Genomic DNA, 25998 nt, shown 5'->3' on the forward strand with positions numbered 1-25998 from the left:
AATAAAGACAGATTAATTTTCAGTACATTCAATTGTTTTGGGGGTTTTTTTTTTTTTTTTTGGTATTTTCAATGAGGAAAATCCTTTATTGTTTCTACAGCAAAACAATGAAGATAATTCTGTATCTTTTACGTTTTAATGCCTTAAAAGGATTGAAAAAGTGAGCAGAGACACTCGTGAAAACATCCCAAAGTTTATTTCCATGTCGCGTACAGATGCTTCACAGAGCTGCACAGTATAGATGAATGATTATCTGTAAACGTTACACAATGTTACATAAGCATTCATTAAACGCCAAAGATAAACACAGGTTGAAGATAATGTTTTATAACAAAGATAAACTCCTCACTGCTGCGTCCAGTGCTACTGTGTGGGTTATAAAAAATTGTCATCACTTTATTAATAAAAGATTTAGATCAAATGAACCAACAAAAAGGCATTACGATAAAGAGAATTAGTGACAGGGGTGCGTCTAGGGCTTTAACTTTGGTGGCCCGGGAGTGATCCAGGGGTGGCACTTTAAATATTTGATGCACATTTATTATAACATGATTCTTTTTTTTTTATCATTTTTTTTTTTTTTTTTGTCCTGTAACAACAGCGTCAGAAACTTTTGGCAGAATATCAGATTAAAAAAAAATTTCTTTGATAAAACTGCAGGTTTATGTTTTTAAACACCTCAGATTTCTGTGCATCACTTCCAAGTATTTACGTGTATAATTTGCAAATAATTAATGGTTTAAGATAAAGAAAACAAGGTACAGGGGCGTCCACAACGTTTAAGGTGGAGTGGCCCAGGAGTTGTGTGGGGGTGGCCATTAAAATTTAGACGCATATTCATGAAATTAAGATTATTTCTAAATTGTTGACTGAACATCTATAAAACAGCTCTATAAATAAACTGGCAGCATTTCAGGTTCAAAAAAAGTGCTTAAAAATAACTTTATATCAATAAAATTGGCAGATTGAACATTTTTAGCATAAAAAAACATTAATTAACTCCTAACTGCTGGTTTTACTGCTAGTTTGTTGATTAAAAATCTGTTCGGATGTTTTACCAAATTGGATGAAAATAACAGTAACAGTTACAGGGGCGTGTCGAGAATTGTTTTAGAGAGGTGGCCAAAGAGTTGAGCAGGGGTGGCCATTAAAATTTAAACGCATATTCACCAATTCAAGATTCTTGTTAAATTGTTGACTTAATATCTAAAAACAATAACAGCTCTTTAAATTGGCAGTATTTCAGGTTAAAAAAGTGTTCAAAAACAACTTTTCATCTTTTAAATTGGCAGATTGAACATTTTTAGCATTAAAAAAAAACATAAATTAACTCTTAACTGCTGGTTATATCGCTAGATTGTCGATTATACAACTGTTTTGATGTTTTACCAAATTGAGTAAAAATAAAGATAAGCAGTTACAGGGGTGTGTCCAGTTTTATTTTTAGAAGGGGTGGCCCAGGAAGTATGCAGGGGTGGCCATTCCGATTTATCGTACATTCACAAAAACCAAACAATAAACCAATAATAATATGCAAAGAGGGTCAAAATAAAAAGAATAAATCTGACAGGGGCGTGTCCAGGACTTTTTTTTTAGCTGGGGTGGCTCAGGAGTTCTGCAGTGGTGGACATGGATCAAATAGGCCTGATTTAATGTTTATTTTCAGCATTTTAAACACCTTTAAACTCTTCACTGCTGGTTTCATAACACAATCAGACTCGACAATATGTAATAATACCAAAATGTGGGATGTCATTATAAAATACAATTGAAACAAACCTCTCGCTCTGTAGAACTAGCAGGCAGTACATACTATTAGTCACATTTCACACTGCATGCATTCGTTTTGCATATTTTTTGTGAACATTCACTGAAAACTTCCCCTCGGATCCATTTATTGACATTTCAAAATCTTTAAATGTGTCTCCGTCTCATGCAGAATGATCAGCTGGTAGATTTCAACACGACACCAGTCACATACTTTTTATTAGATGCTTAGAAAAGAAAGGGCTGAAACAAGCTACATCATCGTTTTTACACTTGATTTTACTCGTTCAGGTTCGAATTAGATCCAACGAGCGCATATATAGTCAAAAGTGCCATGCATAATGATTAGCGCGTACATCTCAAAGCTACTACCGTCAGGTGTCGGAAAGGAATTAAAAAATGAAGAAACGCTTGTAAAAAAAACAAAAAAACAGAGAGAGAGAAATAAAACACATCTTGGCACAGTTTGGGCTGTGATTGTTGGCGCGATGATTTAAAATCTGTCACGTTTTTTCCCTAAAAAACGAGTTACAATCAGAGCCTTTTGATGTTTTAATAGACAATAAACAATAATAAGTAGAGCTTAGTTAAAAAAAAACAACCAAAAACTTTTAAGGGGGAAAATAAAACTGAACTTTTATTCTGAAAATCCAATTATTCGCAAAACTTATTTTGTTTTGGTCACAGTTATAACATTACTACCTCCTTTCTGACATAAAACATGTTAGAAATAACAATTGTAGGCCAAATTTTTACTACGAAACGTGGTAGCAGGGGCGCTTCCAGAATCTTTTAGGTGGGGTGGCCCATAAGTCATACAGGGGTGGCCAAATAAATTGGAACACAAATCCAAAATTGTAACTGAAAAAAAAAAACATGTTCAAAATGTAGAACCTACTTTTTGACCTTTAAGCTAACTTCAAAAATTATGTTAGCATTTTAGTGCACAATTTTGAACTACAATTCCAATGTATTGTAATATCTATACTTACAAATAGTCATCAAAATGTGGATTTAACTCAACATTATTACGTTAACCTCTTTGCTGTTTTGTTCAGTACTGTGACGACTATTAGCTCATTACTGCCACTCAGGCCAAAGGTGGAACTGCATCTCTGAATGCACTTTATTGTCTTAGTTGTTAATTCATTGACAATTTCATCAATAATCAATAAAAAAATTTTTTAGTGATCTTATGTTTATACTAAGTTAAGGTTGCTGTACATTTTTTTGTGCTCTATATTATAAAAAAGACAAAAGTTTGCACTGCTAGCTGTGTAGCCCCCTGGCCACCCTTTAGAAACGCCCCTGCTGTGTTTATTAGTTGATGTGTTTGTGGTTTTAATAAAATAATTGAAATTTACTCGTTTTTATCCATTGGTGGAAGATTTTTTGTCGCTCAATATGTTGGCACAGACATTAAAATGTGTGAACTGTGAAGTAGGTAAACTATTAATCTGTGTTTCCAGCCTAATGGAAGACGTGTATGGCTACATTTACTATGATTTCATCATATAAGTGTGTATTTCTGCTTTGATGGCACCAAAACATGTGACATTAAAGTTTTGTACGCGTTTGCGATGAAACAGGCACGGCAGAGATGGACAGATGGACGTCAGCACCGGGTGGAGGAAGAGCACGAGGAACGAAGGCACTTTTTTAAAAAGTCTGGATCCTGGAGCTGCTGCAGTGCAAGAGTCACAGAGACGACTTCAGGCAAACATGGTCAGAGTGATCCACTGTGGGACGAGAACACAGTCACACAACCACACACACCCAGCTGAACACACAACACACAATAAATACAACAGACATGGAGTGTAGATTATGTTTTTGTTTCCTATATCCTAAATTTGTTTTATAGCGTATGAGGGATGAAGACGAGTCAATTTCACTAGACCTAGGACTCAGCTTTGGTGCCCCCTAGTGGTTGACGAGGCCAGTCTGCATATAGCCAAAAACGTTTAGTGTGATTATTTATTTTTTTGTCATTTTGTGTGATTTTGTTACTTTAATTGGTTTTTTGGAGTCATTCTGTTTATTTTTGGAGTCGTTATGTGCGATTTTGGAGTTTTTCTGTGTTGTTTTGTGTGATTTTGTTACTTCAATTGGTTTTTTGGAGTCGTTTAGCAGATTTTTGGTCATTTTGTGAGTTTTTGAAGTTTGTCATTTTGTTTGTTTTTTGGAGTTATTTTGTCTGTTTTTGGAGACATTTTGTGTTTTGTTGTCATTGTGGTTGGTTTTAGAGCCTTTTTGTGTTCATTTTGTGCTTTTATTGGCATTTTGGGGGTTTTGTCGTAATTGTGTGTGATGTGTGTTTTTTGGAGTCGTCCTGTGTTCATTCTGTGTGCTTTCATTGTCATTTTGTGTGATTTTGTTATTTGAGTTTGTTAAACTTGATAACTAAAAAAAAAAAACAACAGCTCTGTAAATAAACTGGCAGCATTTCAAGGTCAGTGTTTTCATCAATAAAATTGGCAGATTGAAAGTTTTTAGCATAAAAAAAAAGCATTTATGAAGTCCTAACTGCTGGTTTTATTGCTTGTTTCTTATTATTTAAAATCATACCTGGAAGAAGTTGAGGGCTATCTGACCGTCTTTGTCCGTGTCGATGGTGTGGAAAGTGTCTGTGGGGAGGAAACATAAACATTATCTTTATTTTACAGCAGGCATGTATCACAACCCCAAAATCGCGACGTACATCGTATTGTTTAGTATCAAGATATATCGTATCATGTCATGCAAATTGAGAATGTATCATATCGTCAGATTCATGGCATTGCACATGGCATTCTATTTCCGTCTGACTTACTGAACATCGTCTCCAGTCGGACCAAACACGTGACAAAGTTGTCAAAGTCCACGGACATGTCGGCCTCAGTGTAGCGCAGGATGATCAGCTGGAAAAGGTGATTGGTCAGCTTGAAACCTGTCGGAGTGCAAACAAAGTTTACAGTGTGCAAACAGTAGAAAACCAACAGTATTTACTCAATAAACGAATGATACCTGCAGATTCCAGAGCCATCCTCATCTCATATGAGCTCATGGTACCTGACTTGTCCAGATCAAACTGCCTGAATATCGTCTGAAGAAACGAAAAACAGTCAATCTTATTAAACTGATCAGAAAATATAACGGTCACTGATTTAGTCACCTTGAAGTAGGTGACCAAAACATTGATCATTTGGGGGCTTGTCCAGGATTTTTAAACAAGGAACCTTTTGTATTTGCTGTCATAATCCTATACCAGTTAATATATGTATACATATTTTGGGGATATCCAATTATTAAAATTTCTCCACTGTTTTCGTCACCTATGTCCAGCCATTTTGTGATAATCCGGGGGCTTGTCAGGGAAATTAACATGGAACCCTTTATATTTGCAGTCATAATCCTATATCAACTAATATACAGTATGTATACATATTTCAAGGATGTTAAATTATTTAAATTTCTCAAAATTAGACGATAAAAATATAATATCTGTGTATTTCGATATCTAGGTTTTTTTGAAAATGTATTTGGGGGAATAATGGCTGATATTTTAATCGGAATTAAGTGTTGCACTGTTTTGACATATAACATACAGTATCAGAAAAAAAAGTTCATATTGTGTGTGTGTGCGTGTGCGCGTGTGTGTGTTTTCGTCACCTACTTCAAGCCAGTTCGTTAAAATTTGGGGGCTTGTGTAGGATTTTAATGAAGAACCTTCTGTATTTTCAGTTCAATTCAACTTTATCTATACAGCGCAAATTACAACAAAGTAACTCCCTCTTTTCATAATCATATGCCGAGTAATATATGTACTGTATACATATTTTAGGGATGTTAAATTTTTTAAATTTATCAAAATTAGATGATGATAATGTTATATCTGAATATTTTGATGTTTTTTTTATGTATTCGGGGGGAATATTGGCTGATATTGTATTTTACTAAATTCAAGGTTAGATTTTTGGAAATTCTTGGCTAAGTTCACTGTTTTTGTCACCTAATTAATTCGGGGGCTTGTCCGGCAACCTTTTGTATTTGGGGGTATATTGGCTGATATTTTAATTGTGTTGCACAGTGTTGGCATATAACAAACCAGCAAAAAAAGTAAATATCTGAAAGAAACAAAAACCAGTCCATCTTATTAAACTAATCAGAAAATATAACAAGAGAGAGAAGGAAAAAAAGGGAAGCAGAGCAGTGCCAGACACAAGGATAAACAGCCGCCTTACGTAACACCATTGGAGCAGACTCGGTGCAAATATTTGAGTTTCGACTCACCAGGTATCGTTTGATCTTCTCCCATAGGACGTGGAACTCCGTCAGGCCCAGTTTCCCACTACCGTCAGCCTGGACACCACGTTTAGGAGAATTTCACACACACATACACACAATGTAACCACAGTTAACCCTAGCCCTCTATTAACCCTACCAAGCATGTTTGGAACCATGTGGGGAAGTTTAATCGTAACATTTGAATCGGGAAAAACCGAGAAACTGGAATGAAACAGAATTTTAAACAGGAAATCTGAGGATGTAGGTTTCCAAGGATACGTCCATGAGGTTGATCATACTGCGACAGGATTCTTTAGTGAAGCCGTCGGTTTTCAGGTCTTTATCTATGAAACACACACACACACACAAACACGCACACACATTAATAGAAACTCTGCTTCCATTAACTGTTTAACCCTCCTATTATCCTCGGGGTCAATTTGACCCCATTCAACGTGTATCAGTCAAAAAATAAGAGATGACCTTTTTGTTGCTTCATTTTTCATCACTTTTCCTATTTTTTCAATGAGCGGAACACATACTGCCTTGGTGTTCCTCTGGGGTCAATTTGACCCCAAGCTGTTTTATCTGCATAAAACTGTGTGTGTGACCTTACATCCCCACACCTGCAGGTGGAGACTTGATAGTTTTGAGTTGATACATAACATAGAACAGCTCTTTCACAGTAAAAGTGTCGTAGAGGAGAATGTGTCTGAGATAGAGGAATTTATTGTGAATAACCCCAAATATGTTACACAAAAATAATTAAATAAATATGTTCATGAGAGGAAAGGAGGGAATATGGTTCATTCTGTGGGAGTCGTGAATGTACACGCCAAAGTAGAAAATATTTGGATGAAAGTTTTTCAAGGTTCAGACTCTTGTGGTCATTAATGTTGTAAATACGTTTGAGAAGATTTGGATAAAAACTATCAATGACACATTAATTCTAATTTAAAGATTTGTCCTGATGGTGGCGCTAGAGAACAGGTCAAGGTTTCATTATCAAGGTGTTGTTTATGTATTCAACAAATAAATAAGTGTCTGACACAAAAACTTGGTCAACAATTTTCTAAAGGCAAATATCCTTGTGGTCAGATTGACCCCAAGGGTAAAAATGTGTTAGTAATATTTCAGGATGATAGGAGGGTTAAAGAAAATGTGCTCCTCTGATAGAAACCACCAATAAAACCCTGTTTATGATGAGCTAACGTGTGCACGTCATCATATAAACGCTTACGTTTGCCGATGATGCGATTCAGGATGGTCTGTAGCTCCGTGACGCTGATCTCCATGTCCTACATAAACCAAACCAAATAAAAACACACAATCTAAGGTACAGTAGTTTGAATTGTCACAAAATACACTTCTTGCCTGTATGTGCGTCAATGGCTTGTGTGCAGATATTTGGCTTTGGAATTTTGGGAAATTCTTGGCTGAGTCCACTGTTTTTGTCTCCAGCCATTTTGTGATCATTCAGGGGCTTGTCCGGGATTTTAACAAGAAACCTTTTGCATTTGCAGTCATAATCAATATATGTATACATATTTTAGGGATGTTCAATTATTTTAGTTTCCTAAAATTAGATGGTAACAACGTATTATCTGTATTTTGATATCTGGGTTTTTTGATAATGTATTCAGGGGAATATTTGCTGACGTTGCACAGTATTGGCATATAACAAATCAGCAAAAAAAAGTAAATATCTGATCTTTATTTGTAATTTCTCCTTTTACATAGAGCTCATAGTGCGTGACTTGTCAAGTCCACTGTTTGTGTCACCAACTTTAAGCCAATTTGTGATCATTCAGGGGCTTGTCCGGGATTTTAACAAGGAACCTTTTGCATTTGCAGTCATAATCCTATACCAATATATGTATACATATTTTAGGGATGTTCAATTGTTTTAGTTTCCTAAAATTAGATGGTAATAACGTATTATCTGTATATTTCGATATCAGAGTTTTTTGAAAATGTATTCAGGGGAATATTTGCCGACATTGCACACTATTGGCATATAACAAATTAGCAAAAAAAAGTAAATATCTGATCTTCATGTGTAATTTCCCCTTTTACATAGAGCTCACAGTGTGTGACTTGTCAAGTCCACTGTTTTTGTCACCAACTTTAAGCCAATTTGTGATCATTCGGGGGCTTGTCCGGGATTTTAACAAGGAACTGTTTGCATTTGCAGTCATAATCCTATATCAATATATGTATACATATTTTAGGGATGTTCAGTTCTTTACATTTCTTAAAATTAGTTGATAATGTAATATATATCTCGATATTATGGTTTCTTTGAAAAATTATTCGGGGGAATATTGGCTCATGTTTTAATCAAAAATGAAGTGTTGCACAGTATTGGCATATAACATATTGGCAAAAAAAGTAAATATCTGATCACTCACGGCTCCTGCGAGTTGCCTGAAGAGACTTTTGAACCCTGCGTCGATCTGACTTTCATCGACTCTAACCTGAAACACAAACGGGTTTTAATTTGACTCTTTCTTTGTCGTGTTTGGTTTACATTTGATTGGTTCGGATGAAGTCGACGTCTCACCTCTTTAGGAGGATCTGCTATGATTTCATCATCAAGCTCCCTGAAAGAAGAGAAGCAGAATTACATTCAAACAAAATAAACATAATTCAAATATTATTAGTAAATAACCATCCATTTATTTTCTTTTTTCAGGGTCGCGGGGCTTTTAAAATCACAGGGAGAACATGCAAACCCCACACAGAGAGGATATTAACAAATATTAAAATGTAAAACTTTTTTTTTATTATAAATTTGAAACTTATTAGTAAATGTAATTTTCCTAACAAAACATATAAAGGGTTACCATACAAAAAAAAAAAAATAGAAAAACTGAATTCAAGGTTAAAAGCAAAATAAATTACATTCATAAAATGGGTATATATATATACAGGTATATATATATATATATATATATATATATATACAAGTGGAATTAAAACACAAGCCGATCAGAACAGGGTGACCATCAAAAATGAATGCAACAGAAAATGTTTAAAATATGAAATAAATACAATTTTGAAATTAAACAAATGAAAAATTGGTAGTAAATTTAAAAAGTTACAGTAAATTGATTTTTTTTTTTCATACAAAATAAATTGTAAAAAAGTGTAAAAAAAAAAAAGCATTTTCAATTAAATAAAAAAAAAAGGGGGAAACATTTTTAAATGAATTACATAAATGAAAATGAGACCTGAACAGGGTGATGGTTAAAATATGAAATAAATTCAATTTAAAATGTGCAATAAATTCAATTTCAAATTGAAACAAATAAAATGACAAGAGTAAAAGAAAATGAATTATTCATAAACAAACCAAAAACCAAAGGATCAAATAAACAAAGCAGGATTTGAACCAAGGACCGTCCCCTGACTCCGCCCACTCACTCTGAGTCGGCGGGCTTCTCTGAGAACACCCTGAGCGTGAAGTCGGACTCCTTGTGCGGCTCGAACGTGGACGGGACGATGATGTACTCTCCGACCGGCAGACGCAGGCGAGAGCTCACCTCCCTCAGGTTGATGAAGAGCTCGGAGCGAGCGCTGGACCCGTGCGTCAGGAAGAAGTCTCGCTTCAGGTGGACGCCAGACTTCCCTTTGAACTGGTTACAGCCCCCAGCGTTAGCACAACAAACATCATCACCTTAACATTAGCGTTAGAAAGGATTAGCGTCACGTCCTACCTCGTCTGGGACCTGTAGGGACAACAGAGGGATTAGAGCGTCGTCATGGAAACGCAGATGATACAAACACTGAAGCCAGAGCTCGTCCTCACCTCGTACAGAGCGAAACCGATGGTCTCCATGTCTTTGCCTTCTCGTCTCTTCTTCCTACGGTCCTTCTGCATCAGAGCCACCAGGAAGGTGCAGTCGCCGTTAGCCGAGGAGTCGGGGTGCTGCAGCGCCAGTTTGAACTGGGGGTTCAACCAGAAGGTCGCTGGAAACACACGGCACATGGTCACGACCACTTTATCAATCCATTATTTCATTCATGTCTAAATCTGTAGTTGAAGTTCTTCAGGATAAAAGCTCATTTAAAATCTGTCGGAAATAAATAAATATATATGTACTATGGCAAGATGTTTAGTTTAGATGTATTAATATATATGGAGTGAATGAAAAGTCTGAATACTGTATATATATGAAAGTTTGAATAGATATTAGAAAAGTCTGAATATATACATGGAAGTCTGAATATACTGTATATATATATATATATATATATAATATGAAAGTCTGAATATATATACAGTATATACTGTATATATGTATATGAAAGTTTGAATATATATTAGAAAAGTCTGAATATATATATATACTGTATATATATATATGAATGTTTGATATATACATGGAAGTCTGAATTATATATATTTAGGAAAAGTCTGAATATATATATATATACTGTATGTATATATATATATATATATTGTATGTATATGAAAGTTTGAATATATATTAGAAAAGTCTGAATTATATATATATATATAGGAAAAGTCTAAATGTATACAGTATATGAAAATTTAAATATATAGATATGAAAATCTGTATATATACATATGAGAGTTTGTATATATATATATATATATATAAAATTATCAAAAAGTGCAATTTTAAAATAAAATTAAATAAGTAGTATATAAAATCTATTTTTTTCCTTTGTGAAGAGAGAAGTCCCAATGAGTTTTTTTATTTACTTATTCATTTTTTTCAGCCTGTAGTTGAAGAAAAGTTTGTCTTTGCTTTTATTTTAGCGGGATAACTGCGTTGTGTGAACTAGCAGGAAGTGTGTGTGTGTGTGTGTGTAGGTACCAGGGTAGTTCCTGCAGCCTCCCGCCGTGCTGCCTCTCCTCCACTCGCTCTGATAAAGCGCTGAGCTCCATTTCTTCAGCTGACTGTTCTGCAGCGCGTCTGCCGTCAGGTTACAGATCTCCAGACGGCTGAACTCTCGCAGGAAGTCGCTGAAGGACATCCTGACAAAATAAAAGACGCACCAAAGTATCAGCCTCGTTCAACCAAAATTACAATATCACAGAAAAGATCCACAGTTAAGTCGTTCTGGATTATTAGTGTCAGAATGATTGGATTCGTCTCTGTCTGCAGTGAGACTTTTTAAACCCGTTAATATGAGACATACTCATTCTTTAAGGCACCGTAACTTAAATATTTTTTATTAAAGCAGCACAAAACAGTACAAAAGAGTTCATCTATTGCCGTGGTTTCCAACCTTTTTTGTGGTCGTGACCCCATTTTTTTTTTATCACAGATTTCTGGTGAACCCAGAGACTTTTTTTCCTTTAAAATGTGTTTTTTGATCAAATTTGTTATACTTTGTTACAAATACAAAGTAGTACGGTTTAGTGCACAAAGCAACAAGATGAGTACAGTTGTTCATCAAAATGTTATATTTTGATAAATGCACGAAATGACGAGTGTTGTAAATGACGCTATAATTGAATTGTCTGAGATTGTGTGTGGCGCTTTAATTTGAAAAAGAAAAGCTTTTGAGCTTTCTGCCACTTCCTGCACTGCACATCTATTTTTGTGATATGTATTGTTATTTTTTAAATCTGCAAAATAGATAAATAAAAATAAATATAAAAGTTCAAAAACATATTTTCATCAATATTTTTTTGGTTATTTTATTATTACTGGACATTTTTATTTCCATGAAACAAGGTTGAAAATCCCTGATCTATTGGCTCGGTTCCTTGACAAGCATTTATTTATTTTATTTAAATAACATGATATTTATTATGAATATAATCTCAGATGAAAGTATTACGTATATAGTAAATTATCATGTAATTAATGTATTACAATTATTTTAACTTTTTATTATAAGAAAAATAATATATCATATTTTATTCACAATATGGATTATTATTACTCATAATAAACTGCTGCTGTTCAGCGTTGGCTCTGTTTATGAGCTCACCAGAACTCTCCGTCCTCGCTGCGGTTCTGGAGGCGACTCTTCACGCCGCGATCCACGCCGTCCCACTCTCTGGAGCTGAAAACAAAACAATATACCAGAAATAAAACAAAGAAACTCGGAAATAACCTCATCCTGACACACTTTACGACTTTGTTTTTACTATATTTACACATTTCTATTGGTTTTAAGACAAAGGGCTGTACAGTGTAGTTTGTATTGTATTGTTTACATGTATATTCTTGTGTGTTTGTATATTTCAGTCAGGATCATTTTAGTCAAATTGTTTATTAGCATGCAGTTTAGATTTGGCGCTACGGCTCTGTTCTGGGAGCCCTCAGCTGTGTGGAAAGCCTGAAGCAAAGGGAGCACTCCTCCATGAGCTACACAGAGAGCCATAAGCAGAGAGAGAGCGGTCAGCAGAGAGAGAGCGGTCAGCAGAGAGAGCGGTCAGCATGACCCCCTGGCACAGACGTTAGATGGCAACAGGAGAAACTGTTTAATTAGACAGAAGAGGAGGAGCTATGATAGGGGTGGGTTGCGAGGCGTTTGAGGACGAAGCGTGCGGAAGTAGTGGAACATGATCAGCTGGATGATTAACTGAATTAGGGGATGGAAGCTGTCAGTTGTTAACAGCTACTGTCAGCTGATGGGGATGGTACATAGCTTGACAAAAAGTTACTTGTCGCTCCAGGATCCGGTCCATTCCACCTCGCCCCACGGGTTCCTGATACGAACCAGCTTGGTCAAGTTCCCTCTGTACACGACCTTTAGGCCACACGAGAGAAAAGATAAGAAAAGACAAGATATGATTTGATAAGATAAAATACGCTACGCTACGACAGACATGGACAACTGTAATTCATGTACCAATATCAAAAACAAGCGGCATGTTTATCAAACTGTCAAATTCATGTTTTTTTTTTTTAAAAAGTTTAACATAGATTCTAATTCCGGAATTTTTGTCTTTTTTTTAAGTAACCACGTACATTTATAAAAGTGCCCGGTATGTTTTATGAAAATAAAATGCCATCAACTTCAAAGCTAAAATGCATTGAGGAGTGAGGTAGTTTACGTGCTATGCGTATGTTAGTGCAATTAAAGTGTTTCTTTTTTCTTTTCGTTAAGACGAAAAACTATTTGGACACTTTTTTGGACAATAATCGCGCAGTGAAAAATCGTGATATATCGTCAAATCGATTTTTTCTTACACCCTTATACAATAAGACGCAATGCAATAGGACACGATTAGAGATGATACAATACAACGCGATAGGTTACAATATGACACTATGTGATACGCAACGATACGATATCTCTACGGAGAGAAGTGTGGCAGGGGTGAAGAAAAAACGGTGAAGGGGGTTGCACCGTCAGAGCGTGTCTGCACACTGGTCGCGCGTTTATTTTTTTTAATCAATAACAAACTGTGTGGAACACGTTGTGCACATCTTACCATTTCTCTGGTTTTTAAATGTTGTCGAAAATGTTTTTAACAGTGTTTGACTAATCCTCCGTGTCAGTAGGGGGCAGCACATAAATGTATATCGTTACGCTATGGTCATTTATATTATTATTTATTGTTTTATTACATTTGTCTGTAAACGTGAATCGAACATATTGTAAATAAAGTGAATTGATTTTTTAATTAGTGAGTTTCATTTCGTGTTCGCTCACCTCGTCCACGCCCGTCACAGAGTAGGCGTGTCCCTTCACCAGCTTCTTAAAGGTGACGGCCTCCATGTCCGTAGAGCTGGTGATCTGAGAGATGACGGGAGGGACATATTATAGCATCTGTTTATTTATTCATAAAAAAAAAAAACACATTTCGGAAGAAATTATTTCAGGCTGCATGAAATTTTTCTGCGGGTTACAAAATATGAACATGTTAACAAATGAGGTATTTGTAATTTGAACAAAAGTAGCCCCATAGTTAGTGTACAGCGACACCTACTGATGGTTCTGTGTTACTTAATTATTTTTTTTGAGTAATTGTTATGATTGTTTTTAAATTTCAGTCTTGGCATGTTACACAGCAGGATAACTAAAACTATATCTAAAAACGATGCGTGCAAGTCTACAATAAAATAACTGAATTGAATTGTTAAAACGTATTTCAAAATAAAATTAAGTAAAATTAAATGAGATGAAATCAAATTAAATAAAACAAAATGAAACAATGTAAACAATAGAAAAGAAAAATTAATATTTCAGAACAAAACAAAAAAAAAATTCATACAACAAAAGAAAAGAAAACCAAACAAAATTAAATGAAAAAAAAAAAAAACTTACAAAAATGTAATTAAGTAAAACATACAAAAATCGAATGGAACAAAAACCAAATATAACAATAATGAAATAAAACAAATTAAATAAAACAAAAACCAAATATAATGAAATAAAATGAAAACCAAATATAATGAAACAAAACAAAAAATTGAAAAATAAAATAAACTAAATAAAACAAAGACAATATGAAAGAAAATTAAATTGAACAAATACTGAAACTAAACAACAAAATGAAATCAAACAAAACAAAAACTTTTTCTTTAAACTGTAAAACAAAGTAAAATAAAACAGAACAAAGTGAAATCTAAAGTGTGTGTGTGTGCGTGGTGCACTGACGTCTATGGAGCATCCCAGCAGTGAGCCTCTTTCTATGGCTCTGCTGATGATGCTGTACAGGTCAGACGGAGCTTTATCCAGATCAAACATCTCCGTCACTCCTCCTGTGAAGTCCTCAAAGCCCTCTGACGTACTTCCTCCAGATAACGCTTCATAACAGCCGTTCAGCCTGTGACACATCACATAGTATCTCAGTGTGTGTGTGTGTGTGAACACAAGCTCTTCCTGTCTGTAGAAACTCAACATGTCAACAAAGCTCCACAATTCATACTGTGATGATGAAACTGAACAAAAACCCTTCAAAATAAAAGAGGCAGTGCAGCTTCTTACTTGGCGTAGGCCTTTTCCAGCAGAGCGCTCCAGAACTCCGTCCCCTCTGCAGAGTGCACGAACAGCAGCTTCCCGTCTTTCACCGGCAGACGGTCGTCAATCACCACCTCCACCCACTCACCGAACTGCCAGAACTACACACACACACACACACACACACACACAGGGTTCAGTTACTTTTTAGTCATTTTTGGGTTTTTTTGTTGTCATTTATATTTTTGCTGTAATTTTGTGCATTTTATTGTCATTTCGTCTACTTTTCTTGTCGGTTTTTATATTTCTGTTGTCATTTGTTGTGCATTTTATGTTAGTTTGTGAGTTTCTGTTGCAATAGTGTGCATTACTCTGTCATTTGGTGTATTTTTTTGATTGTTTTCAATGTTTTTTCGAGTCATTGTTTCCTTTAATTATTTACATTTTTTCTGTCATTTGGTGTACTTTTGTTGACATTATATGTAATTCTGTTGTGCATTTTATGTCAGTTTGTGAATTTCTGTTGCGATATTGTGCATTTCTCTTCCTATTCTATGGCATTTTGGGTGTCGTTTTGGTCATTTTGTGTATTTTTGATGTCATTTTCTGTAGTTTTCTGTCACTTAGTTTTTTTTCTGTCATTTAGTGTCATTTTCTGCACTTTGGTTGTCATTATGTTTATTTTTCATGTCAGTTTGTGTATTGTTTTGGTCATTTTGTGTGTTTTTGCTGTAGTTCTGTGTGCTTTATTTGTCATTTTGTGACAAAGTGTAAAAAAAAAAAACCCCACCAAAACAAAAGCCTGAGTTTTAAACAATCTGACTGCATGTGTGTTAGAAGAGCGAGTTCCAACCTATCGTTGATCTTACTGAGCTTAGATTGCAGGTTCTCCCACAGTACAATGATTTGAAAGGTAATAGCAGTAAATGTGTTGTCCAGCAGGGGGCAGAAAAGACAACTGAAGGCTGTTACAGTGAGGTTATTCATATTTCACTCACTCAGGTTTTTATTAAACAATTTAAAAAAAAGAAATGTATTCAAATAATTTGATGTTTATGGTCAAATTGATAGATTTCAGAAAAAGTGGTTTGCATTGTTAAAAACTACCATCATCATATTACACATTGGTGTAAAAATACTCCTGTGCTTTACACCGGGGGTTCTCAACGTTGGGGTCAGGGTCCCATTTGGGGTCCCGAGACACTGGGAGGGGGTCACCAGATGTCTTGAGGAAACGAAGAATATTTTCTGAACTATTTGAGACCATTTCTAATTATTTTGACCCTTTTTCTACAACTACACCAAACTTGTCATATTTTAACCTGTTTTATCACTTTTTCTTGCCATATTTTGACTCTTTTTAATGCATTTTTGCTGCATTACTCCCATTTCTGCCACTTCTCCATCACATTTCGGTGCCTTTTCTGCACATTGTTTCCACTTTCAAGACATTTTGGGCACTTCTAAACCTTTTCCACCTAATGTGACACATGTTGACCCATTGTTGTCACTTTTAACCTCTTTTCACCATATTTCATGCTTATTTTTGACAATTTAACCACATTCACAATTTGCCATGCCCATTATTTGCCCATTTACTTCCACTTTTAGGCCAATATCGACACTTTTTACCACTTTCTCTCTCCATTTTTGTAATTTGCTACTTTTAACCAATTTCTGTGGTTTTGAAATTCCCATTTCACCACCTTTTCCACCATTTTTGGTCACTTTTAATCCATTTTATTTCTGATTAAAACAAGGATTTACATCTTTAAGATGACTATATACTATGGCACAAATAACAATAATAAACTTCCTGTATAACAGTGAATATTATTCAGATAAATAAATAAATGTGTTTATCACAGATTCATAGAACAATAGACCATCATTTTACTGACTTTATGGATGGACCCCATAAATCTCTCCCCTTTATCCCCCTTATAGATGGTCCTGTCTCCACATGACTGTGTTCAACCACCTCCAGCTACAGTGGGGGTCCCTGGTCTCTGAAAACCTTTATTTTGGGGGGTCGCTGTCTGAAAAGTTTGAGAACCACTAATTAACAGCAATGTTTATGTTTATTTCTATATTTAACGTTGCTGCTGAAATGTCGCCCCCTGTGGTCACAGAGTTCTATACAGTAGGTCATTGGCTTTCATCTCGTTCTTCAAGCTTTACTTTAGAAGCAGATCCCAGTCTACACTCCTCTCTCTCATTTCTAAATCAAACGGGGCATTAGCACACGAGCAGTGCAGTGAGATCTTATGCTAATGCTAACAACACAACATTAGCCGAAAAAAAGCAGTTGGGTTTGGATCGCCATGGAAACCAAGAGGGGGGGAATTTAATATTTAGGTTTATGAAAATCGTCTGTCTTTGTCAGCCTAAAGACGTGTGTGTGTGTGTGCGTGTGTGTGTGTGCGTGTGTGTGTGTGTGTGTGTGTGCGTGTGCGTGCGTGCGTGTGTGTAGCACAGAGGGACAATTAGAAACAAATGGATGGATGCCCTGAAGAGATGAAGGCACCTTTGGGAGGATCTTCATCACATTACAGCTGACTGCAGCCAACACACACACACACACACACACACACACACGAATAGCCCAGGGCGAGCATGCTAGTACACAAGCACTACTTTGACTTTCAGATTAGGAGTTAGTTTTATTCTTTCCCCAGGAAACATAAAACAGGATTTATTCATGAAATGTTATATTTTTTTTACATTTATCCTAACAGTGTAGACAAAGTTGAAAACTGGAAAGGCGCCTTTAAATAACATAATGTGTTATTATAATAACATTTAATTTGATTTATTTGTCAATTGTTGTCGCATGTTAATTCTGAGTCACTCAATCGCTTTTTATAATTCAAATTATTTTAGTAGATAGTCTGTTAGTTATTTAGATTAATTAAAATGTTTTATTTTAATTAAAATGTTACCTATTCATTTTATTACATTTATTATATTTCCTACATTTATTACAAATATTATACATATTACATTTGTTATACAATTATTATATTTATCATGTTTATTACAATTATTGTATTTATCACATTTGTTATAACATAATTATGATTATTATAAGTAAAACATTTATTACAAGCACTATATTTCCTACATGTATCACTAATATTATATCTATTACATGTGCTATACAATTATGATATGTATTACATTTATTACTATTTTATTTATCACATTTGTTATCAAATTACTACAATTATATTCATGACATTTATTACAAGTATTTCCTACATAAATTACTATTAACTATCAAATTTGTCACATATGATAAAATATGAAACCTATTGTATATATTTATCACATGTATTCATTTAATTACTACAATTAATTCAGTCATTTTTGTTTTAGGGATTGTATTTGTCGCTCTACTGCTTCTTAAATGTGAGTGTTGTGTCTTTGTTGTTGACATTAATAATGCATATTTACACACACAAACACACACACACACACACACACACACACACATACACACACACACACTCCAAACTAACCACTGCCATGCAGAAACGGAGCTTTCCCATACTGAGACACACTCGTGCATCGTCTATTGGAAGGTTGAGCGATGCTGGGAGATGTTTTTATCCTGCAAACCAATCCTGAGCCATTAGAGGAGGAGGATCAGGAATTCTGACCCAGTTCTGGTTGGTTTCAGACTGAGATTGGCTGCTTTATAATTCATCCCCCCTCACCCTCCTTTTGTCTCCTGCACAGTGAACACCCCCCCCCCCCCCCTCCCCATCTACCAGTTCTCCTAATAACATTTGGGATGACTCATGCACGCCTCTGTAATCCATCCTGGGGCTGAAAATTCAAATGGGAATCCTGGGAAAAACTGCAGAAACCGCATCCACACAAACACTCAACAGCTGGAAAAAAAAAAGTGGGACAGCTGTTTACGAAGGAAACTCGAGCGTTCAGCCTTTATTTATTTGCATTTAACAGGTTAATGCATCTGTGAGCAGCTGTGCAGAACGTATGCATCCATACAGAGCAAGGACTGGGTTAAATATGCAGAAATGAGCTTTAATCTAATGGGTCTCAGGTGAGATCTGTGGATTAGTTCAAAGGCAACTGATGTAAAGAGCTTATAAACAGTATTCTGAAGAATTATTAAGCGGAAGTCAAGGCAACTTCAAAGGAAACGTTAAAGCGATCAGCAGACAACTCTCCTCTGACGAAGACTGGCAGTTGTCAGTCGAATCATGTCATGAGATCAAAGTGTATTTCCGAAGGAACAGTTGTCTGAATAAATGAAACCTTAACATATTCAAAAAGAAGAGAAAATGAATGTTGCTGGAAGAATTCCGCCTCTAATCAAACATATTATCCAAAAAGAATGTTGCTGAAATTATTACATGGAGGTCAAGGAAACATCAAAGCAATCAGCAGACACCTCTGACGAAGACTGGCAGTTGTCAGTCGAATCATGTCAAGAGATCAAAGTGGATTTTTCCAAGAAACCGTTGTCTGAATAAACAAAAACTTAACATATTAAACAAAAAAATAATAATCTCGCAGGAATTATTAAAACTTCAATGCAAACATCAAAGCAATCAGCAGACGCCTCTGACGCAGACTGGCACTTGACAGTCGAAACGTGAGGAGATCAAAGTGGATTTCCTGAGGAAGAGTTGTCCGAATAAATGAAACCTTAACGTATAATTCTGATCTGTTTAAGGCCTGTTTGAATCATTTTTAATGCATGAGATGCAGACGATGGCTGCTAGTTTAGGATCACCCGGGTGAGGGAAAGACTCCACCAACAGGATCATTAGCATTCCAGGCTCCAACATGTACTGGTGTGTACACAATGAGAGGTGGAAAACCAGTTTCTCACCAGTGGAAATACTTTTAAAGGATCCTCCACTGTTTTTACAAATGTGGCCTAAAACCTTTGAAGTGTTCTTATTAGAAGATCTAACAAAACAACTTATTATGCACTATATTAGTTTAACTTTTAAAAATTAGTCTACTTTTCAGTTTTAGAGCCTGTGTTCCACCATCTTCAAATCACGTGATTGATGATGTCACAGGGCCCCATTGCCTGTAAACATCCCATTGTTTTCTATTGGCGTGAAACGTTCAGACTGATTTTTAGATCATTTGGCAGCTTTTTCAGTCAAAATGCCAATTTGTGATGTTTTTTGGTTGCTGTAAATAATGAAGAAAAGTTAACGATGTCGATGTAAACAACCTTTTTTGTTTACCAAAAGAGAATAAAAACAGTTGTGGCCCTGAAAAAGATATGTGACCACAGGGGGCGACGTTTCCAGAACAATTAGTTTAAACTGGAAATCGTGAATGTGGTTACATTTGCAAAAATAAGCATTAAATATGGTGAAAAGAGGTTAAAAGTGACAATATTGGGTCAACATATGTGACATTAGGTGGGAAAAATGGTGGAATGTGTCTTGAAAGTGGAAAAAAGTGATGAAAATAGGTTAAAATATGGCAAGTTTGGTGTAGTTACAGAAAAAAGATTAAAAAAAAAAAAAAAGCACAAAAAGGCTCAAATTGTTTCCAAAATATACTTAATTTCTTGAAGGCATCGGGCAACCCCCTCCCAGTGTCTTGCGACCCCACATGGGGTCTTGACCCCAAGGTTAAGAGACACTGGTGTACGGACTCCACATCCCATAATGCAAGGCACCAAACTTTTCTGACAATGTCAATAAACAGTGTCTCCAGTGGAGATGAAAACAAACTTTCAAGTGGCCATTTTCAACCTTATTTATCTATTTTTCAGCCAATGATCTGATTTATTGATCTATGTCTTTATCTGATGGACAATGATCGTCTCCAGCAGTTTTAAATGAGGTTAGACGGCGATAAAGCGATGCTCCTCCCTCCTCCAAACACCCATGTTCAGTGTGTGTGAATATATGCATGAATAGAGTGAGTGCTGCCAGCTACATGTGTCAGCCTGCCTGTTACGTCCTCTGGGACTGAGCATGTAGTCTGATTCATGTCTGAGTGAGTCTCTGAGTGTGTCACACGTACGTCCACGCTTCACACGCTCTTTTTACCTTTTACGTCTCTCTGTGACCATGGACGGGAATACGACATCAAAACTCTTAATCTGATGTAAACACAAACTGATTTTATGACGGGATAAAACACACACAATGGATTCATCCTTTAATTAGCCACAAATAGCTCTTAGTGTACTGTTAGCTATGAATGCAACCTACATGTTATCAATAATCCAGATAATTGTTTTCATCCAGATTATCAATTAATAATAAATAAAAACTACAGACTAGAAATAATCCAGATTAGTACTACATATACCTACAGATTACAGATAATCCAAATTATAATTTACATATAAATCAAAACCTACAGATTATAGATAATCCAGATTATCATTTGCATATAAATCAAACATACAGATTACTGATAATCCTAATCAGTATTTACTAATAAATCAAACCTACAGATAATCCTAATCATCACATACTAATAAATTAAACCAACAGATTACATATAATCCAGATTATCATTTACATGATTTTATCCAACAGTGGATCCAGGTTTAGTTGAATTAGTTCATTTACATTTGGTGATATACTCATGCCTATATGTTTAATAGTATCTGTGGGGGAGGGGCATTGTGAGTTTTGGTCTGAGAGGTTTGAGAATCTGTTTTTTTAAATTAAAAACTTCTTCTAATCATAATCACTAATAAATGAAACCTATGCAATGTCTATAAATGACGTGTATGTAAATCGCAGTGTCACAGTGAGCTGAGCTGAGGTCTGAGATCAGATAAAACATGTAAACACAGTTCCACCTTGATCGTAATCAACACATTGTTTGCACTTTAGAAATCCAGCTACGGTAAGAAAAGGGTGGAGCGTGGGCCTGATTTAGTCGCCTCCTGTTGCCAGTGGCTGGGTGTGTGTGTGCGTGTGTGCGTGTGTGTGTGCGTGTGTGTGTGTGTGAGAGATTAGTTATGCAGTGACTCAGACGTAAAAACCAAACATGACTTGAAAATGATTTATAGACAATCAGATTAGATACTGTGAGATATGAAGGTAAAGTACAAACTCACAAAGATCTGATGGCCACATTATCAAAGCTTCTGTTATCATTTAGAAAACCACTGTACTTATTATTAATACAGAGGAGAACAATAGGGGATCGTGTATTTCTCTTATTTTGTGTGTTTTTGGACTCATTTTCTTGTTTTGTGTTTTTTCTGGGTCATTTTTGTTGTCGTTTTGGATTGTTTTTGCTGTTGTTTGTGGTGTTTTTGAAATTATGTTCAGTATTTCTCTCTTTGTGTAATTTTTGGTCTTTTCTGAGTCATTTTTTTGTACATTTCTGTACTTTTGTGAGGTTTTGGTTCTCATTTTGTGTTTTTACGTTGTTTTGAGTGTGTTTCTGTTGTTCTGTGTGAGGGTTTTTTTGTGTTTATCTGTTCTTTTGTTGGCTTTTGGAGTCATTTAGTGTATTTTTGTTGTCATTTTATGAGTTTTTCTGTCGATGATCGTGTTCTTGGACTCATTTTGTGTGTTTTCCGGGTCATTTTTTTCGTTTCTTTGTTGTCGTTTTGCATTGCTTTTGTTGTTGTTTGGGATGTTTTTTTAAATCAATTTCAGTATTTTTTTTTTTGTCATTTTGTGTCATTTTGTTGTAATTTTGTGTTTTGTGCACATTTCTGTGCTTTTGTCAGGTTTTGGTTCTAATTTTGCGTTTTTACGTTGTTTTGTGAGGGGAGTTATTCTTTGTTATCTGAGGTGTATTCCATAAAGAAGGGTTAACAAACTCTGGGTCAACAAACCCCACAATGGGAAACTCTGGGTATCTAATTCCATTACAGCTGGTATGAAGTGGGTAAATAAAACCTGAGTATGTAAACTGGGTTACTTACGTGCATAAAAAGCCATCATCAATTGAGCAAAGATCACACGAACTACCATGGCAACCACCCAGAAGAGAGTGATTTATTTCATTCCGATGGGTGAATAAATAAAAGGTGTATTCAAGGAGTATTCCACTTTCATTTAGCCCGAGTAAGTAGAGGAAGTGTACAGCCCTCCCGCTGCAGCGGCTACAAAGACAGTGACAGCCGCTTGACATTTATATTGATTTTTAATATAATGTAGTCGCCAGAGTCGTCTGGACAACCAAAAAAGACGTCATAAAAAGTCTTTTTTTAATGTTTCTGTTGTTGTTTTGAGTGTTTATGAAATAATTTTGCGTAATGTTGTTGTCATTTTGGGTTTTTCGAGTCATTTTGTGTAATTTTCTGTTGTTTTATGAGGGGAGGTTTGAGTCATTTTGTGTTCATCGGTTCATCTTCTGTGTTCTTGGCGTCGTTTTGCGGTCAAAGTGTCAAAGTGAAGGAGTGACGGTGGCTCACCTGGAAGTGGAAGATGCCGGCGTATCCCTGTGAGAAGCTCTGGCCGTGAGGAACCACCCTGTGGAGAAGGTTATCGTTCAGGGTGAGCGAGGCGATGGCGGCCAGGAGCCAGCAGTCACCTGCACACGCACACACACACACAAAAACACACACGGGTAGTAAGAATTATTAGACTGAAAATCATGACACTTTCCGTGAAATTCATGAGTAAAAAGACAAATATTTAATTTAATTTTGGGGAATTTAAAATAGTCGACTCTTCCGCACTCCTTGTCCTACCCTTACTCCCTCTCCCCTCTTCCCTTCCCCCTCACCAAAGTGTAACATTGTCCTCTCTTTTATATTATAGAGAATTATTTTGGCCAAATTAGTGGCTAATTGTGATGTAGGGGCGTATTTGTCTGAAGGGGCGGGACATAACGGCAAATGAGCCAATCAGAAGTTATGTTTATGTTGGAAGATACCACATGAAGACACTATTGATAGTTAACTACTTAATCTACAGATTTAGTCTTCTTAAAACAGCAAAATCTGTATTTAGTCTGATTCAGTTTTAGATTTATTTAAATTCTCAGGATTTATTTTAGTCGTAGTCGACTAAATTTGTAGAGGATTGAGTCGACGTAAAAAATGTGATTCTGGGGTTAATGCATTAAGCACATCCAATAATTTGAACTGATGTCATAGATGCTCTAAAGCAGATTCACTTTATACAGCCCCAAAAAATAAACGCACAAGATGACCTCAAAAACACACAAAATGACACAAAAAGCAAAAACACACAAAAAATACCATAAAAAACACACAAAACGACTACAAATATACACAAAAATAACAGAAAAACCCACAGAACGACAATAAATATACACAAAAAAACCCTCCTGAAACACAAATACACAAAAACACTCATAATACACTAAATCACAAAAAAAAGGTTATAAAACAAGAACAATATGCAAGATGTCGCCAAAAAGACTCAAACAACTAGTAAAACACACAAAATAAGAGAAAATACAAAAATCACTCAAAAAACACATTAAACAACAACAAAAACACGCAAATTGACAACAAAACACATTAAGACAAAGGACCCTTTATGATCTTTATGTGGCAGAGAACTTAAAAATGTTTTGTGATAAATCACCATCTGACCTGCTTCACTTTGACTAAATCACCTTTAATATGAATCCCTTAATTCAAACATAATTAATTATTTGAAAACGCTAGAAACAAATTGCGATCTTAAAGGTGTAAAAACATTCTGGATTATTAATAATACTAATACTACTAAAGGTGAACATTATTTGTTTTTCCATTGTCAGTGTTTCTGCAGAACAAGGAAGATTTACTGATTCATGACTTCAATCCACTGCAGCCCATAAAAAAACATGCACACAAGCAGTGACTTTGTGTGTTTATTTTTCTGGAAGAGAAATGTATGAATGGATGGTTGAAACTAAAGATAAAATAAACAAAATATATGTCATTTCAAATGAAGGGCAGCAGTGACTGACACACTCACCCAAAGCTCCCTGACAAATGTCTGTGCGAGTGGCTCCGTCCACAATGAACTCTGGCCGTCGGCAAAACTCCTGGAAACACACACACATGCACACACACATACACACACACGTTCAAATAAAAAAAAAAAACGATTAGTTTTTGTATTTAAGCATTTAATTTCCCTTATATTAGCTAAAGAATGAACTAGTGCTTTGGAATATTTGGTAATTAACTGAGTCATGGGATACAATATATTTTTACTTAATTAAAGCTTAATTAAGCTTAATTAAAGCTTAAATATAAATACGCTAGAGAAAATAAAACCCATTACTTCACAATACCAACCAATTTGCTTCCTTTTTAAGAAAAATGTGCATTTATTTATTACATACATGTTATTAATGTTATTGTCATCAATGTTGACGGAACTTTTCATTGTGGTCTGTATTTTTTGTTGTTGTCATGTCAATTGTCGTTGTCGTCACTGTTGTTATTTTTGTTGTTGTTGTTATTGTTTTTGTTGTCTGTATCGTTGTCATTGTTGTTGGTATTTTGGTTGTTGGTGGTGGTATTGTTGTTGGTAATGTCAATGTTGTTATTGTTGGTATTCTTGTCATTATTGTTGTTGTTGTCGTTATAGTTGTTTGGTATTGTGATCATTGTTGTTGGTGGTATTTTTTGTTGTTGTTACTGTTGATATTGTCAGTGTTGTTGTTGCTATTGTCATTTTTGTTGGTATTGTTGTTTTTGGTATTGTTGTCATTAGTGCAATTATCAGCTGTTGTTGTTGTTGTTGTCCTCATTGTTGTCGCTATTGTTTTTGTCGTATTGTTGTCATTGTTATGTCATTATTGGTGATGTTGTCAATAAATGTTGTTGTCATCTTCCCTTTGGTTGTAATTATTGGTCTTGTTGTTGTCGTTATTAATATTGTTGTCATCATTAATGTTATTCTATTTTCTTACAATAACTGTTTTTTTGTAACAAAATGACAGCTTGTTTCTTCAAACTGAGAAATGTAGATGATTAATAAAAAAATAAAACATTGGGCAGCAGAGAACAAATATAGAAGAGTCTAAAGTCTAGACGACCGCTGACAGTTGTTTGTAGAATGTGTTCGTGTTCACCTCAGGAACGTTTTGGGAAAAAGCGTGCTTCATGTTTCC

At 35.4% G+C, this 25998-nt stretch overlaps 1 protein-coding gene across 2 annotated transcripts in view; it reads right to left on the reverse strand.

Annotated features, from left to right (window-relative positions):
* Positions 1 to 524: 524 nt before the first annotated feature.
* Positions 525 to 25998, reverse strand: part of capn1 (calpain 1) — a 45227-nt gene continuing 19753 nt past the window's right edge. For both annotated transcript variants that reach the window (XM_028473829.1, XM_028473830.1), the window contains exons 3-22: positions 24852 to 24921; positions 23330 to 23448; positions 14959 to 15092; positions 14629 to 14797; positions 13681 to 13764; positions 12686 to 12771; positions 12007 to 12081; positions 10881 to 11041; positions 9845 to 10005; positions 9753 to 9764; positions 9460 to 9671; positions 8597 to 8636; positions 8445 to 8510; positions 7274 to 7331; positions 6313 to 6377; positions 6040 to 6108; positions 4774 to 4852; positions 4580 to 4696; positions 4336 to 4394; positions 525 to 3506 (exon numbers count right to left, since the gene is read on the reverse strand). In XM_028473829.1, coding sequence (XP_028329630.1) covers positions 3480 to 3506; positions 4336 to 4394; positions 4580 to 4696; positions 4774 to 4852; positions 6040 to 6108; positions 6313 to 6377; positions 7274 to 7331; positions 8445 to 8510; positions 8597 to 8636; positions 9460 to 9671; positions 9753 to 9764; positions 9845 to 10005; positions 10881 to 11041; positions 12007 to 12081; positions 12686 to 12771; positions 13681 to 13764; positions 14629 to 14797; positions 14959 to 15092; positions 23330 to 23448; positions 24852 to 24921 — 1863 coding nt within the window. In that variant the 3' untranslated portion in view covers positions 525 to 3479. The remainder of the gene's footprint in view (positions 3507 to 4335; positions 4395 to 4579; positions 4697 to 4773; positions 4853 to 6039; positions 6109 to 6312; positions 6378 to 7273; positions 7332 to 8444; positions 8511 to 8596; positions 8637 to 9459; positions 9672 to 9752; positions 9765 to 9844; positions 10006 to 10880; positions 11042 to 12006; positions 12082 to 12685; positions 12772 to 13680; positions 13765 to 14628; positions 14798 to 14958; positions 15093 to 23329; positions 23449 to 24851; positions 24922 to 25998) is intronic.

This window comes from Gouania willdenowi, chromosome 18 (assembly GCF_900634775.1).
Source record: "Gouania willdenowi chromosome 18, fGouWil2.1, whole genome shotgun sequence".
In the NCBI taxonomy this organism is placed as follows: Eukaryota; Metazoa; Chordata; class Actinopteri; order Blenniiformes; family Gobiesocidae; genus Gouania; species Gouania willdenowi.